Below are 17,148 nucleotides of genomic sequence, written 5' to 3'. Positions count from 1 at the left end.
CACGTGATTCTTCATTACACAACTTCTTGAGATGAAGAATCATAATGTTAGCATTCATACCCTCATGTTGCTTTTGCAACTCAGATGACATAGCTGCAAGCATCACACATGATGTAGTGTTATCGTCATCATTATGTTTGTTGTAAACAGCCACTTTTTCTCCAATCGAGTTTTCAGTAAGTGCCCTAGAAAGGGCTGCTCAAGGATATAACCAATTTTCTCATAATTGATTCTCAAATTGAGGGGCCAATTGAGAAAAAAATTGTTTTGGTGAATTTGTTGGCATCCAATATGTCTCTCAAATTCATATGATTACTCATGATTCAAAAATTGTAAATGACGAAAAATAAAGAATTAATATGTATTATATTGCATTGCACAAATTTAATATGCACTTTAATTAAACGTGTTCTCATTGTTTAAAATAAATTCATAACCCTTATACATAAATTATTGGAAGTCACATTTGATTCCCTATGGGCTCAGATCCCATATGTTATATCAAGAACTTGAATGTACTCAACAAACCTTAATAAAACGTTTGGATAAACACTATTATCAATTGTATCTCCACACAACTCCTAAATCATTAAGCCAACAACTCTTTGTCCTCACACATCTTATGTGTTAACTTAACGTGCATCTAAAACTTATCTCTTTGAGTGTATTCGACAAAAGATAAATTTTAGTTAAGTCAAACCCATCATTCAAAAATATCAAATATTCCATAATGTCAAACATATCTCTAATAAACCAGCCTTGGGTGTACTCAACAAATTGAGATGGATTTAGGACTCTCGTTTTTCATTATAATGATGGAAGCATAATAAGACCGACTTAATATTTCAACGAGGGATTTATCATGCAATGGTCTCATCAAATATATGTACACAAATAAATATACATAGAATAATATGGATGATTATGGATTTATTTTATCTAGTCTTCCCGAGTCAAGAGGAAGACTAGTTTGTCAATTCCTAGTGTGTATAGCATTGAATCAATATCATTGCACCATCTCCATGGTTTCTTCCTTTTCTTGTGCCTTCAATTAGTCCAGCTACAACTTGTATCATATACTAGCCCATAATGATAATAATAATAATAATAGACTCCCAGGCCCTTAACGACAATAATAATAATGAATTTACAAATCCAAAACAATTAAGAGCCCGTAGGCCCATAAAACGATAAGAATTAAATTAATCATTCAACACATCCTCATGGTCAAGTCCATAATCATTCATTAATAGATATTCATCACATAAATGTTTCCTATATAATATCTAATATTATATGTAGGCATGTCTCAAGAATCTAGCAATTATAATCATCAAAACTCATTTAAATAAATGGATCGAAATAATTAAATAATTAATCAACCATATTAATTAATTAACTTAAGTGGATGATTTATTTAATTAAAATCAAATTTCAATTAAAAACTGGATTAGAGTCCAACTCAAAATCCATAATTTCAGGGGGTGGGATAATTCAATTAAAATCTAATTTTAATTAAATATCAAATTAGAGTCAAACTCTAATTTCAAGAAAAATTTTAGAGCAAAATAATTTTATTAAAATCAGATTTTAATTAAATGTCAAATTAGAATCCAATTCTAATTACAAGAACATATTTGAGTGAATAATTAGTTAAAATCAAATTTTAATTAAATACTAAATTAGAGTCCAACTCTAATTTAAATTGAATTAACATCTTAATTTAGAATAAAACTCCTAAATAAAATAAAATTCAATTGGGGGTGAAATATAATATTTAAGTTAAACTTTAATTTTAACGAAAATATAAAATTCATCAATTTTAAATAAAATTTTAATTTTGGCGAAATTAAAAATATGGGTCAAACATTATTAAAAATCCAACTTTAAAATCATTTTAATATTTAAATTCAAAGCCCTTTTGAAAATTGTAAGTTGACCCAAAAATGAAATTAAAAGCAAGTCCTTCAATTTCCAAAATTTCATGACAAGCCCTCCATTTAAAATTGCAAAACGACCTTGTTTTGAAATTGTAGTCAGGGGCTTGGAATTTCTAAAATTTCAGCTGGAATACCTGTCTTCATTCCAAACCCGAAAAAAAAAAAAATAAAAGAAAAGAAAAGAGAAAACCCTAACCCCTTTTTTCTTTAGTGGGGCCGATCCCATTATGCGGCAGAGTCTGCTGCCTTCCTGTAGCCCACAACAGCGCAAAGGTGCTGTTGCTGTAGGCAGAACCAACAGGCATCGGTGCAGATTGCAGCGACACCTACTAATGCATGCAGCGGTGGTCGTCGCCACCCGCCTTGGTCGATCCTTTTTTTTTCAAAATCAAATTTTGAATATGAAAATTATTTTTTATAATTGCTAGATTTAAGAAAACATGAGTAAATCAATTCCTCACAAGCACAAACATGGTTTTGATACCACTGTTGGGAATTTAATTATCATGCGCAGTAAAAAATAAAATAGATTTTAATTCCCACAAAAGATTTAATTTGTGTTTAGATAAAAATTGTGATAAAAGTTATACCTTTTTCTAGATCTCCAAACTCTTTTGCTTTTTCTTTATTCCAGCAATCTTGATCTGCCTCCTACAGCTGTCCAATTATCCAGTCTCCAATGAAATTCCACGTAGAGAACAAGATTGTAGGGAACTAGGGTTTTCTTCTTTTTGTGCTAACAAGAATGAAAATTCTCTACAAATTGAAAACCCTAGTCACTTATTTATATAAGCCGAAACGGGCTTGGTCTGACCCGATCAAATATTTAATTAACTCGTTCAATTAAATTCGGTCGGCGAATTAATTAATCCAATTAATTAATTCGAACTTATAAATAAGCAACCCAATTAATTAATTTATCAAACGCTTGTTAAATTAATTAATTGACAAATCGCAATCATTTAGTTCTTCTTTTATATGTGACTCATCAGGTTCAATCATGATATCTAACGACGTAAAATATTATTTTGATCTAATCAAAATTGATAAATTAAAACACCATTTTAATTAACCACCAATTCACATTTGCCATCCCAGATTGACATTTAACAATATGTCAATGTAATATATGTGATGAAAAATGTCACACGGTATGACAAGACCAAACTCGTTCGTTTACCGTGAAATTATAATCATTTCGTCAATATGACCCGATTAATTATGAGATATGGAAGTGTGTCAATCCCGATTATCGATCATATCTTTCGTTCCACTACTAAGTCAATATAAATCGGACTCCATTTTGACTTCTGAATACATCTTGGCTAAGGATTTCATTATCGACTTAATTGAAATGTAGATCATAATCTCTTACTATTTAAGAGTGATAAATCCTCTATTGGTTATCCACAACCTTCATACGATTCTTGACATACCCGAACGATACAGGATTAGCGATCCTTGGTAAAACAATATTCAACACCATCAAAGTATGACTGTGATCATATGATACCATGATGATATCAAGTCAAATGACCAATTTCACTACCGAATATTAGAGATTAACCACTAATACTCAGATAGTTATCAACGCAGAATCTCTCAGTGGGTCTCCAATGTTTTATTTTTTAATTGTTCTATAACAAAATATCCACATATTTATTTAAGTGTCACCACACTTTAACTTGTGAGATTAACTATTTCATAAGTAAGAAATGTCACACGTGATGGTCTATCCGTAATAACGATATCTGTATCTCGTTATTACTTACGGCCATGGATCATTTAAGATCCAATCATACATAATTTGTATATCACAATCACGACTCATTGTGATTAACAAATTACTGAAACTTGAATATATGGACTCTATTATTTAATATTATTCATCAGAATATTGATTTAAATAAATAATAGATCTTGTCAAGAATAAATGCATTAAATATATTAAAAGTGTTTGCAACCTAAATCGATAATCATACATAATTTGTATCTCACAATCACGACTCATTGTGATTAACAAATTACTGAAACTTGAATATATGGACTCTATTATTTAATATTATTCATCAGAACATTGATTTAAATAAATAATAGATCTTGTCATGAATAAATGCATTAAACATATTAAAAGTGTTTGCAGCCTAAATCGATTGGACTTAGAACATAACACTTACAGCTACTACTCCCTCCACATTTTTTTGAAACTCTAGGAATTTTGTTACGATTTATGTAGCTTAAAATAATTATGTTTGATTCCTCATGAGCTGTAGTTAGCATCTTCCCACCTAAAATTCTAGGAATTCGTTGAAAGTTAAAATAGATTCGATTCTTTTTCGATCGAGATGTATACATCGTGTTTATGAATTAGAAAACGTGCAAAAGCTCTATTTATCATATTCATACTCAAAACTAGATAGTGGGACTGTTCAAACTATGTCTTCTACCAAAACATCCACAATAATATCGTCTAACTCCTCGATCATTGCAACAATCTCTTGATTTGTCGAATGTTCACAACTTTTATAACTTGTTTTTCTTTTGCAAATTTGGCCGCATTAATAACAACCGAAAAAACACCGATTAAGCATAGTTGTAGTCATTAATATCAAAAGCACAAAAGTTTAACAAAATTAATCTACCAAATAAAATTTTGTCAATAAATAAATTAAACAACAAATAAAAATTAAATAGAAATTGAAAATTTAAATTTAAATTTTATAAGTGTCATTAACAACATTACTGTGTTGTAAAAGATAATCACTAAACCGGTGAATTAATGATTGAATTAGCATAATCTTACCGGAAGCAATATGCCAAGTCTTGCATGCAGCCTTATGAATCCTGACAAGAGAAACCAATTTAGAAATATTCATTGTTTGTCTAAATTTTTATTTTTTAATTAGGGTTTATATAGGAAAGGAGAAGTGATGGGGTCACATATATTTTTAAATTATTGACGTTGATAAGTGTAATTTTATGCACTTATTTGAAGTTCTATACTCGTTTATTTATTACTAATTGAACAGATATTTACCTATTTAGGTATGAATATGACAATTCAGGTAAATTTCCGATTTGAATGCATTTTTTTTTAATTCTTGTGAAAAATCATTTTTGGACCTAAATTGCAATTAATGATCAACCAGGATATGATGAATTTGAACCATTAATGGAACAGTTGGAGGTAATTCACAAGTTTATGGAGCTAAATTGTTATTTGGAAAGTTTGTGGACTAGCAAAATTGCTCCCTATTTGATTACAAAAGTCATCCCGACATCAATTTTTAGTTTTCTCGTTTTGTTCTACATCTTCTTGAAAAGCAACTGGAGTTGGGTAATAAATATATTCTTTCACTCACAATTCCCAAAAGAAGGAAGCTAGGAGGATCTGGTACATAAAAATACAAGTTCACTAGAGAAAGGAGCCATTGAGAGACAAAAAATAAATAAATAAATAAATAAATAAAATTAAAAAAATATATATCAATATTTCTTTTAAAGCTTTGAAGACGTTTGTGATAAAAGACACTTCCACATCATATTTTCATACATTATTGCTTACAGTGGGTAAGTGGTCTCGGTCTGGTTCAATCCGATTGTAAAAGGAATCGAACCCAACCACATATCAATGAAAATTTTTGAAATGGAACCATTGATTTCATATCCAACTATAGAATCTAATTGAACTGAATTGAACTAAAACTGAACCAATCGATTTTGGTTCGATCTAGTTCGTTATATTGAAAAATTGTAGAATGAAAAATGAAATTACTTGTCAATGCACTAGCAAAAAGAAAAATTCAGGAGAATTGAATTCACTATTGATTCTCAAAAAAGTGTCAAGAATTGTGCTAAAATTGGTTGATTCTCAATACATGGTCCCAAAGCCATTCATTTATTGGAGGAACCGAAATCGAGCAAGCTAGTTCTATCTAATTTCAGTCCGATTCCACCGATTTTGGGGGAAAAATGCCCACCCCTACTTATAGTTGAAGAAGAAGACATCCAAGGAGATAACTCATGAACTATTGAAGGAATTCAAGATTGATTTCATCTCTCTTCCTACATTATTAATTCTGGGTGATGTTATATATGTTTAATTTGTGGGGTTGTAATCCTATAATGCTTGGTTTGTTGTATAGGTGATAGGATAACATTGAACCCTATATTTTGATGTTTTTATATTAGATTCTAAAATTTGACATTCAAATGATTGTTTGGTTTGAATTATTTTAGGGAATTTGATGTTTTTCAATTAATTGACCAATAATTGAATTAATATATGATTTCTATTGTCATTTGAGAGAAGAAAAGAAATTTAGTGTTTGTTCCGTAGAGATTTTGATAATTGTTTTTTTGACCGTTAGAGATAAAGTGGGTTCCACCTGTGAGAAGATAATTCAAAAATGACGGTTGAAATAGTGAAATAACAATAAAAAAAATTGATTTTAATTGACTTAAAATCTGTACCAAACAAGCTCTTAACACGATTAGCAATCATTATAGGTGGATAATTCTTTATTTATTTATTTTTACATGATTCAATAGAATTACTCATAATTTAATGCATCTTCATATGTTTGCATTCGGAATAAGGATATTAACATGTGTGAAGATAGATTCAATTCTTCTCAAAAGAAATTATTGAACAAGATATAAAAATTGATCTTTACATCCTAATAAAGTTGTCAAACTTAAGAAATTGAAATTAAAATGGAAGAATGTAAGAAAATACTGGATCTTAATGTTAATCAGTTTCACAAATACTTCCCTACCAACCAACTGGGTAATTAATTCTCTAGAAGGAAATCCTTTATTGAGCAACCTCATTTTGACGATCAAGTAAATTTACATATAATTTGTAAAAACACGTGAGAAAAGAAAGAGATTTAACATATTCAAAATCATCGCTGCTAATTTCTCATTTTTTTTAACAATTAATTAGGTATAATTCGTGCAAACAAATGATTAAAAGCTCAAAACTCCAATAAATTAAGACATTTACATGATATATATACAGTTTGACATTGGCCTAAAGTAAGGGAGCAAGCTCCATTAGTACTGAAATCAGTTCTGCATCATATAGTAATGTGTTAAATATAAATGCGATCACTCCCATCGGCACAATAGAAATCAAAATCTTCGAGGAAGTACAATCCCTCGTCCATCAAGCGACCCTGTGGCTCCATCTGTTGACATTGTGGTCGAGGTGCAAAATTTCTATAGGTACGAGTCCATACGCTACCAGGTTGAACTGCAATTTAAAGGCTTCTTGGCAGTCTGCCTAGATTTCAATGCATCCAGTTTCCCATCTTCATGGTCATAATTTTCCTTTTTTTGTTGACTCGATGCTTAGCTGCAATTCTCAGCTTCCTCTTGGCATTTTTCATCGGATTTACCACAGCCATCACCTTTTCTTCGTGCTTCCTCTTGTCCCGCTTTCCTTTAAGAATTTTCCTTATATGATTGTAAATTTGAACGAAATTCTGCGTTCCAGGTCTATCTAGTTTATCTCTTATGCTGTCACGAACCTCTTGTGCTAGTTGTTTCACATCATCTGGTTTTGGAAACAGAGTAGAATTTCGTCATCAACTCAAATAGAAAATTAATAAGCTTATCAAAGACGAAGGTGAAAAAGCAAATTATAGACTGACTTTGTACAAGCAACCATTGGCAACTGACTCTTTTACATAATATGATATGACATTATGAAGATAAATAGTGACCCAATTAAGAACAGGAAAAAGCCACTGGTTCCATTATATAGGAGAATCCATAGTAGACTACATGTTTGTTACTAAGTCTGCTTATTTAGGCTACACGTTTAAAATACACCAAACTAAGCCTTATTTCCAATATGGAGTCGGCTGCATGAATTCTCATTCATCGCTCTGGTTCATGGCTACATCTATGGGAGATCTAAAGCAACCAGAATAGACGGTCTACCATTACGCTTAAAATATTATGGAGAATTTCAAATCATATAATGGTTTTTCCAAGACCCACGAGGCTAGACTTCTCCAACATTATGATTATCTATCACTCTTCTTGAAAAATACAGCTACTTTTGAAAAGCTAATGTACATTGTTTTCAATTCAGGAACACGATAATTACTTGTGTTACTTTATAAATAAATCCAACAAAAAGCATCACAAGCCAACATAACCGCGATGCTGAAGCTATAAAAAATTTAAAGGGAAAGGAATATGCAAATCTAAATATATAATTCGAAGTTTGAAGTAACGGTACTAACCTGAAATAACTGTTCCAGTAAACCCTTCACAGACTTTGTACAAAGGAAACAGCATTTGAAATGCATAATCATGGAAATCATCTTTGCCAACCGGTGTAAACATTTTATGGAAATCGAGGAGTGTTGGAGAAATTAATTTGAAACAATTGAAGACAATCTTCATCTGCAATAAGGAAATTATATGATATCAGCATTACAAGACTTTCAAAAGCATTTATGATAAAAATGAACTGAAGCTAAGGTCGTATAATGAATCAAGACATGAGCTTAGTACAAGCCACACCTAACATAAAGAGCAAAGGTCAAATGCATTCTAAGATAATAATAATTAACATGATTCAAACTCAAAAAACATCCCCAAAGGGCTCCTTGATTTGGTTACAACTCTTTTAGCATAATCATTCTTTTAACATGTGATATAATAAGCATGAAGTGTGGACATTGGACTAGTTTCCTTGAAAATAAAATATAAAAATTCTTTAATGTAGTATTCCTAGAAATGCACCTGTCTGTCCTCCATCTGAAGGGAAATCTTTCCCATCCTCTGAAGCAAATAAGAAACAAATAGATGCCAATGATGATCATCATTCTTCGTATTATGCCGAACAATAAGGCTAGAAGTAATTGATAAAAGCGTGCTTCTACCCTTCCTAGAGTCAAGAGCATGAAATGCCTCAAGAAAACGGTCTTTCTCATTGTGTTCAAGGTTGGACCAGAAATCTGGAAGATTCATGTAATCACTCTTTCCTAGAAAGGAATGCAACCCACATATTGAAAAGACGAGATTTTTCTCAATTAAATCGCCAGCCATATCATCAATCAGAGGCACCTTCAGTTGGCAGCAAAGAGAAGCAGCTATTGAGAAAAGTCTGCTTGGTCTCATTAGAATAAATGTTTCAGGTGACATTTCCTTGTTCTTGTTGCAAGTCTCAGTAACCTCTTTAAAGTAGAAAGACACGAGGCGATTTGATATTTTGCGCAGCCACAAATGTGGGTGCAATAGGAACACACAAATAGTTTCCCATGTATCCTGTATGAAGTTAAAGGAATTTACTAAATACAAAAAGGTAAAATTCAACCAATGAACAAAATAACTAAGAGGATCAAACCTAAGAAAAACTTCCAGCAAGCATAAAATGAGATCTACTCAATTTACAATAATGCCTCCAAGAACAAAACTTGATAATTTGGGATAAGTTTTAAATGAGGGGTCATAATTGCTATATAACAGAGCAGAAAAGAAACACTTCTTTTTGAAAAATAGGGTCCCATTCAGCCATTCGAAATAGGAAGCAAAAATTAAATTCCAACACACTACATGATGAAGCAGAAATGGCTAGCTAAATTACATTACAGGAAGTAACCAACCGATAATGATTTATTCCAATTTTTATGTGCATTTATGACTTAGATAACCTAAAAACTATGTCTCACCAACCCTTTCTGTGAGAAGAAATATAGTTCATGTTGGACAAGTTTAGAACAGAAAAATCAAAAAAGGCACTGCTAGAACAATTGATCATGCACAACTATGCATTCACTGATAGAAGCAACAGATCAGTACCTCAAGATCTCTGTCAAAGCACAAGTAATGAAATTTGAATTTATCTAGGATCTTCTCAAACATAATCAGTGAATAATATGCCTCCTTCCACCACGTAATCACTGCTTCATCAGACAGATCTTGTTCACATGTAATAGCAGTGACAGCAGACTGCAAAATCCTTCTCATAGCTTGCAGTACACTACTTAGGTGTTTTTCAAAGCCCTTACTCATTACTTCGACCAGCAAACCCAGAACCTGAGAAGACATAATGAAGCAACTCATAAGAAAATGCCTGCAATATAAGTGTAAACACAGAGTAAATCCTAGATAAAACTTCTTTTCAGACTCCAGATATAACTATCTTAATCTGTTAATAGGGATTAAATTGTCTGTAGCTTGTTCATATCCGCAAAAAGAAGTTTATCGTAGCAAAATATTAAAAATAAACGCAAAATTAGAAAGCACTGGAAACACCCTTCCTATTTTAAAGGTCCCAACCCTTCTTTTGAAAGTAGTCCAACATATTTAAATCTGCATTTCACCAAAAAAATGGGGAAGAGAATGGGCCTCAAAAATCAATCTGAGGTTCTCTAAAGAAAGAAATATAAAAGCAAATATAGCAATTAAACACAACTACACAAACAAATAAAAGCACCCGTTCTCAAACATTCTCTGGTATTTATGGTTAAGGCACCGTAATGTGGCTCTTAGAGAGCTGCATCCAATAAGGAGATCTCTTCTACTTGCTACCAACAAAGTTTAGGTACATGATAAACTGAGACCATTAGATTATAATTTATTTGATTCTGTTTATTTCCTGTAACTTCTAATTATAACTCTTCCATGTAATAGTCTCATCAACTTTTCTCGTGCTATTTTTCTTTGCAATTCCGAAGCACTTAAAACATTTTTATCTAACTTCTCGTTATCTTAGATAGTGCTTCTACAGGCAGGCAGGCAGCAGCAGCAGAACTTTTTATAGTTTCATACTTGACAACAATAAAACTTTCACATAAATATTCAAGGTACCACCTTTTGAACTTCAAAAATCATTTAGAATAGATCTCTGTCAATATTTGTAATATACACAATGAAAATCCTTAATGATATTATACTGCAAACTAACCAAGACGGGTTAGTAATCTGAGGACAAGCAATTAGGATTTGTTTTCATGTATTTTGTTTTATTTCCTTGCTTGTTCAAGATTTCAACTATAAATAGGAGTAGGATTTTTGTATTACACAACTTTGATATTGAATACAAGAATATTTTCCTTTCTCAAGTCCCTCTATTCATCCTCTCTCTCAGCCATCTCCACTCTCTCTCTTCTCTTCTCTCCTTGTTCTTTAATCTTTTCTGCCTTCCATTACAATTTGGAGCTTGTTGGTTGTTTGCCTGGCGCTTCCAACGTCCATGCAATGGACATTTTTCCTCAAAATATCTCGTATGGTTATAATGAAATTGAAATATACAACAGAAGGGTGGTAAAATGCCACAAATGCAGTAAAATCTTACAAACCAGTCCTTCAGCGTCCATCAAAAATAAATTTGTTTAACCACTAGTGGTGGCATGCATATCCAGATAATAAAAAGGTAGTGATCAGAAGCAAGAGAATCAGAGACCCTGCTTACTAAAACATGATGTGAAATAAACTACTATTGCAAACTGTACCTGTGCTGAAGCACCCCAGAGTTTCTGCTTTTCACAGAGATACCAAGACAGACTATACTCCAGAATGGCATGATGTGAATGTGGGCTCACATGCCCAATAAGACACTTTATTGCAGCAGCAGCCATCGAACGGACTTTGTTGTCCTGATCATTTGCTAAGCAAACTACCAAATTCATAAATACCGCATCAGACTGCTCATCAAGAGTTATTCTTGGAAATTTCGTTATTATAGCGTGCAGCATCTCAAGAACAGCTTCTCTTCCAGTTGAATGCTCGTAGTCGTATCTGAAACATACTCAAGTCATAATCATAGATAACTTCACAAAGATCATGTACAGAAAAATATAAAAAAGCCACTTATCCTTACCTCACATTAAGCAAACAATCAAGATGTTGTTGCAAGCGCTTCTCTGAAAGAGGATAGTCAAGCAAAAATTGCAGTAAAATTTGACTGCACTTCTTACGAACTGGTTCAAGATGACTTGTTACCATCAAATCTGCAACCCGTTTAACAAGATCATATATCTCGGGAACTACAAGTTTCCGGTGCACTATAGCCTTTAACAATGAAAGGGCTACAGATGAGGCATTTTTTTCAAGATCAACAAAAAATGGAAATTGGATCAACATCTGCAGCTGCTCAGCTGAGAGCGTAACTTTAGTACTACGCAGAAGCACTGTCAACAACTTTAGGCATGACTCCATTAATTGAGTGCCAGTATTTATTGAACCTTGTGCAATAGCCAACAATGAAGTCTTTATCTTGCCACCTTCAGATTCAAGGGACGGCAAAGGAAGCCTCATTAGTGGAGACAGGCACCTAATTGCAGTAGATACAATGCTTTCATATTTTGAACTCAAACATTTACACAATAAACTCACAAAAGAGTCCAACATCGATAGTAGGTCTTTGTCCTCTTTGTTAAGTTTTAGGTTCTTCATGTAATTCTGCAGTAACCCAAGAGCAAAAACTGTGATTAAAGGACTGAATAATCCATTTGAGTTATTTGTTTGTCTGCACTCCTCATCCATCACTAGTAAACTTGCCTTTGGAACATAGCTATTATCATATTCATTATCCTCATTACTAATGCCATCTTCAATGAGGCCATATGTAAAGATAATGAGTTCAGTTTGGCTCACTGATGGATTTCGTTCAATACCAGCAGCTATGTGATTTAACATGTTCTCTAATTTCAATTTTACCTTCTGCGTAAGATGCTTCTGCAGATGAACTGTCAAAGGTGAAAGTAGTTTCAGAACATGGGTCTTGAATGTGATACTTTGGGCAATTAATTCTAGAGTAACATAAGACTTTTGCTTTCTAGTCTCCTTCATTTTTAAAGCAATCTTCTCCACTTCTTTCTCCTCAGAAACATCTCCAAGTATATCATTCTCAATTACAGATAGAAGATCATCCAAACAGTAGTCCAACTCTCCACAAACCGGATTGAGAAGGAACTTTGACAATATAAAATTAAGAGTGTATCCCAGTACATGCAACTCATATCCTCTTTTCAAGATGCCCTTCAAGACTTTGAGTATAAATTGCAAGTACTCTAACCCAAGTTCCTTTAAACAAGCAGCCAATGCAGATCTAGACTCATCACGAACGCTTTCCAAATGGTTCTTCAAGAAATTGCAAATGCGATGAATTATATTTGGAAGGTGAGCATCCATAATTTCACCAGGTAGCAATTTTAGAAGCTTAAGTGCAACTAGACTGATGTTGACATTGACATTTTCGGAATCAGAGCTCAGCAAATTTTGAATTTTCGGGAGTAAATGTTTCTGCAGACACGTCTGTATGACAGGAAGTTCAGCAGAGCTAGCACATTTTCTCAATGTTAGTGCAGTCATTTCAATGGTGTATGGATCCAGAACATCACATGCAGAATTTTTGACTTCACAGACAGCATGAGCTTCTGAGAAATGGAATTGAACTAGGATAGCGGAGATTAGCCGCAATAACAGCCTTTGCTTGTCTGGTTTTGATGTCATCTCTCTGACACATTTGTTTAGCAAAGCGTAATATTGTTTCCACTTCATGCAACCAGAAACTGATGCAAGGGCATCAATACATGCACTTTTCACATGTTCATCTCTTCCATTTTGCACATCCAACAGCATACTGAAAAGGAGTGGGACGAATACTTTATTGGTGATAACCTGTACAGTCACAAGAGAATTATGAGGCAGAGTGATGCTGCAGAAAGATAAATCCATTTAGCGGTTCCAGATGGAAACTGAAATCATTACCTCTGACAGATTTCCAGACCCAACAATGTCCCTAAAGCGAGACAGGGCCCTTGCTCTCCTGTGTTTCTGTAGAAATATGACATCACTTGTCAATTGTCATTATGCAATGGTGATCTACAATGCATGAAAATTACCAACAAATAACAAAAAGGCTAAACCTGTAAGTGAACAATGTTGTTGAAGAAATCCTGTTCTGGGTCACTATTGTGGAGAACCTCATATGACTCAAGGTTTGCCACATTTGGAAGCTTCAGCACCATTTCTCGAAGTAAATCCATCCATACCTGAAACCAAATACAACCATACTGAAATAGTGCTTATAATTACACGTGACGTAGTTCTAGATTTTAATTATATCCTCAGGTTAAAAATACTAAACTGACAATACCCCTGCAAAAATCATGTGCTTGCGCGGGCATACTGACACCCCCATCTAATTATAATGGATAACATAAAATGTAGGGAAAGAAAGGACCACAGAGAATCAGAACACATACAATAAGTCGTTCTTATAAGTTATAACCACTTTTCTCTGCACATTCCCCACAACCCCATCAAATTATGGTGGGCCAAAAACAGCTCAATGGTGTTACTGCTGTTGGACCTCTATATTAAATCAAAAGAAAGATCAGAATTCTGACTTTCAAAGGATTTAGTAGCCTATTTTGAAAGATTTTGAAAGTTAAGGCATGGTAACTTCCTGTGATAATAAAAACAAATGCCACATAATTAGTAAGAAACACATTTGTAACCAAAAGTCAATATTTATTATTTACAAGTGGAGAAAGTCTAATTGACAAGAGAAGGAGTCATGCTATTGTTTTCATTTATTTAGCCCCAGTTTGAGCTCCATTCTTTAAAACTCATTTTTCTCCAAGTTCATTCTCAACCACACATTCTTCCAATAAAATAATTTTGCACACACCTTTTAACCACACATTCTCCAAAAAAAATCACTTTTTACAAAATCTATTATGGAAAAATGATGCTCAAACAACAGCTTAGTTTATTGATCTTCTACCGTTGTAAGAGGCGTTTTCACGTATAGGATTGACAACAGAGGCATTTATTGTAAACTCCCACAGATGAAACACTATTACGGACCACCACTCACATGTCAAACTGCATTTAAATTAACAAATTACATGACATTTGTGAGCATATGATGAGAGGCTACAAGTATTTACGAAATAACGTGCTGCCTCTAAATTTTTAAGAATTCAATGTCTTGGATCGCTCATTTCAAATCACTATACATGCCACCAATCTGTCTCACGCTTCTCAGAAACATGAACTGAATGGGCACACGTGCATAAACCATGGGTGTCATAAAATCGGGTAGTGATAACTTAACAAAGGGTGCTAAAATAGAAATGATGTGCAAGAAAGAAAAGTATAAAGATGTAGTGCACAAAAGGAAAAACTTCAATTTCAAACACAAAATACCTTTCGAATAGAACTTCCCTTGACCATTGCATTGCCCATATGCTTCAAAATGAAATCTTTTACTATACGCTGAATACTTGCTTCAGACCACATTTCTTGGTCAACCTTCAGCACTCCATTAAATATTTTACCAGTAAACTCAATGAAGGAAAGAAATAATCTAAATGCACTTTGCCTTAAAATTAATTCTTCGGACGACATGTTATGTATAGAATGTGACAAGAGGAGCAATGCATGCTCTTCTCGAACAGAATAGAAAAATTCTGAATTAATCTTTTCATAAGCACCGATTATTTTGTCATAGTCAGGACCACCCATCTCAATGGCAGACGTTGCATTCAGCTGACGGAGAAGTTTTGCCTGCATGAGACATAAAATGACATTAGAGAACTTGACTATTTTCCACAATTGGAGGTGTGAACAACTATTAAAAGAAAACATAGGAGGCTAGCAATACCACAGAAAGTAAAGAAGTATCATTAGCAGCAAGAGCATCAAGAACGTCACATATAGCGATGCGGACAACCGGATCAGCTGAGATAAGAAGCGGGCAAACTGATTTGAGAATTTGCTTACTTCCTCTCCCCAGTACCTTTGCCACTTGACCAATGATTTGCAAAGTGTCCAAACAAGCATCTACAAGAATAAAACTGAGCGGTGACAGATGAAAGATACGAGGAAAATATTTCTCCAAAAAATGATAATCATACAAGGCTTTTACCAGAACTTTGGGGTCTCTTGATCAGAACTGGGAGCAAGATACCAACAAATGCCCCTGCAGCTGAAGGTTCCTTCACATACTTCGCCAACAGTTTAAAGACAGCGAGTTCTTTCTTCCCAGGACATTTGACCACTTTCCTGAAGTAAAAGAAGGCAACATTCATGAGAAGAGACGTGGAACAAATATCAGGTCTATGTATACAGCATTTTATCTATAGCCCCGTGAAACCATAAACAGCAGGTGGTACTGTGTTGGGAAAACTCAAATTTTCACAGAGAATATATTGGGGTTTTTCTCTGTTTAGTCATGTGGACACCTGTCATCACCTTTTGAGTTAAGAATGAAAAGGTGCAGATCACAACTGACTACTGTTCTTTCAGAAAAGGGTGCAAAACTTGCAAGAATTCAAAAAATGGATGTTGTAACTTGAACTAAACTCCAAGTCTCCATTTGGAGAAGGCCTCAGACGATGATATGGTGCTCTCAGTGGAATACATTGGGATATCTGTAGCAGCAATAGTGTACCTTGGGATATTTGTCGCAACAATATTTTACTACAATTTTATTCAGTTCAGTTGGATATCTCTTCCATAAACCTGCCTGCACATCACGGAAGGAAATAATGCTAGTTTCTTTCTTTACGAGTCAAAAAAAATCCTGTAGGTTAATTTGAAAATCTGCAAAGCCCCCATCTCTTCCTTGACCTTTTAATAGACTTGAAAAGTTCTATATGACTTGTGCAATCCTTCAATTAAAAGTTTTTCCAAGGTAACTAGGGTGCCCTGCCCAGGTTTCATTTCTTGAAATCTGATAGGGTTCAACCGAAAGAAAGAAGAACAAGAATTTAATGAAAGCTGAAATGATATTTCACAAACGAATTACAGGAAAGAAAAGAACTGATAGGCCACTCTCTCACTTCATTTTCGCCTGCTTTATGGCGGTTCTTCTACAATTATTTATAGCTTAACTCTAACAGACTTTCCTAACAAACTTCCCCTTCTAATGGATTTTAGTTTTCCTTCCTGCCAGCTGGCAGTCCATCCTTCTTGGGCCTTCTAGAATAAATAAATTGAATGGGGGGCCTATCAATGCCCCTGGGTTCGCAAGACACCTTGTCCTCAAGGTGGAAATTTGGAAAGTGCTGCAAGATTGAGTCGACCGATTCCCAAGAAGCATCAGAGGTTGGGAGATCCTTCCATTGTATTAACACTTCCTGACCTGGGGGATGGCCCAGGGAAGCTTGACATACTCCTAAGACTTGGTCGGATTCTATAATCCATTCGAGGTTAGCATCAAGATGCGGGG

The 17,148-nt window shown here is 33.9% G+C and overlaps 1 protein-coding gene across 2 annotated transcripts in view; it reads right to left on the bottom strand.

Moving 5' to 3' along the window:
* Window positions 1-6,857: 6,857 nt before the first annotated feature.
* Window positions 6,858-17,148, bottom strand: part of LOC111369586 (small subunit processome component 20 homolog) — a 31,614-nt gene continuing 21,323 nt past the window's right edge. For both annotated transcript variants that reach the window (XM_022991167.1, XM_022991168.1), the window contains 11 exons: window positions 15,844-15,980; window positions 15,580-15,758; window positions 15,123-15,482; window positions 13,835-13,960; window positions 13,677-13,742; window positions 11,785-13,586; window positions 11,417-11,702; window positions 9,762-9,998; window positions 8,703-9,227; window positions 8,198-8,360; window positions 6,858-7,500 (listed from right to left, as the gene is read on the bottom strand). In XM_022991167.1, coding sequence (XP_022846935.1) covers window positions 7,235-7,500; window positions 8,198-8,360; window positions 8,703-9,227; window positions 9,762-9,998; window positions 11,417-11,702; window positions 11,785-13,586; window positions 13,677-13,742; window positions 13,835-13,960; window positions 15,123-15,482; window positions 15,580-15,758; window positions 15,844-15,980 — 4,147 coding nt within the window. In that variant the 3' untranslated portion in view covers window positions 6,858-7,234. The remainder of the gene's footprint in view (window positions 7,501-8,197; window positions 8,361-8,702; window positions 9,228-9,761; window positions 9,999-11,416; window positions 11,703-11,784; window positions 13,587-13,676; window positions 13,743-13,834; window positions 13,961-15,122; window positions 15,483-15,579; window positions 15,759-15,843; window positions 15,981-17,148) is intronic.

The sequence above is a fragment of the Olea europaea genome, chromosome 20 (assembly GCF_002742605.1).
Source record: "Olea europaea var. sylvestris chromosome 20, O_europaea_v1, whole genome shotgun sequence".
Taxonomy (NCBI): Eukaryota; Viridiplantae; Streptophyta; class Magnoliopsida; order Lamiales; family Oleaceae; genus Olea; species Olea europaea.
The sequence above is the reverse complement of the archived record's forward strand: the minus strand, read 5'-3'. Positions and strand labels throughout refer to the sequence as shown.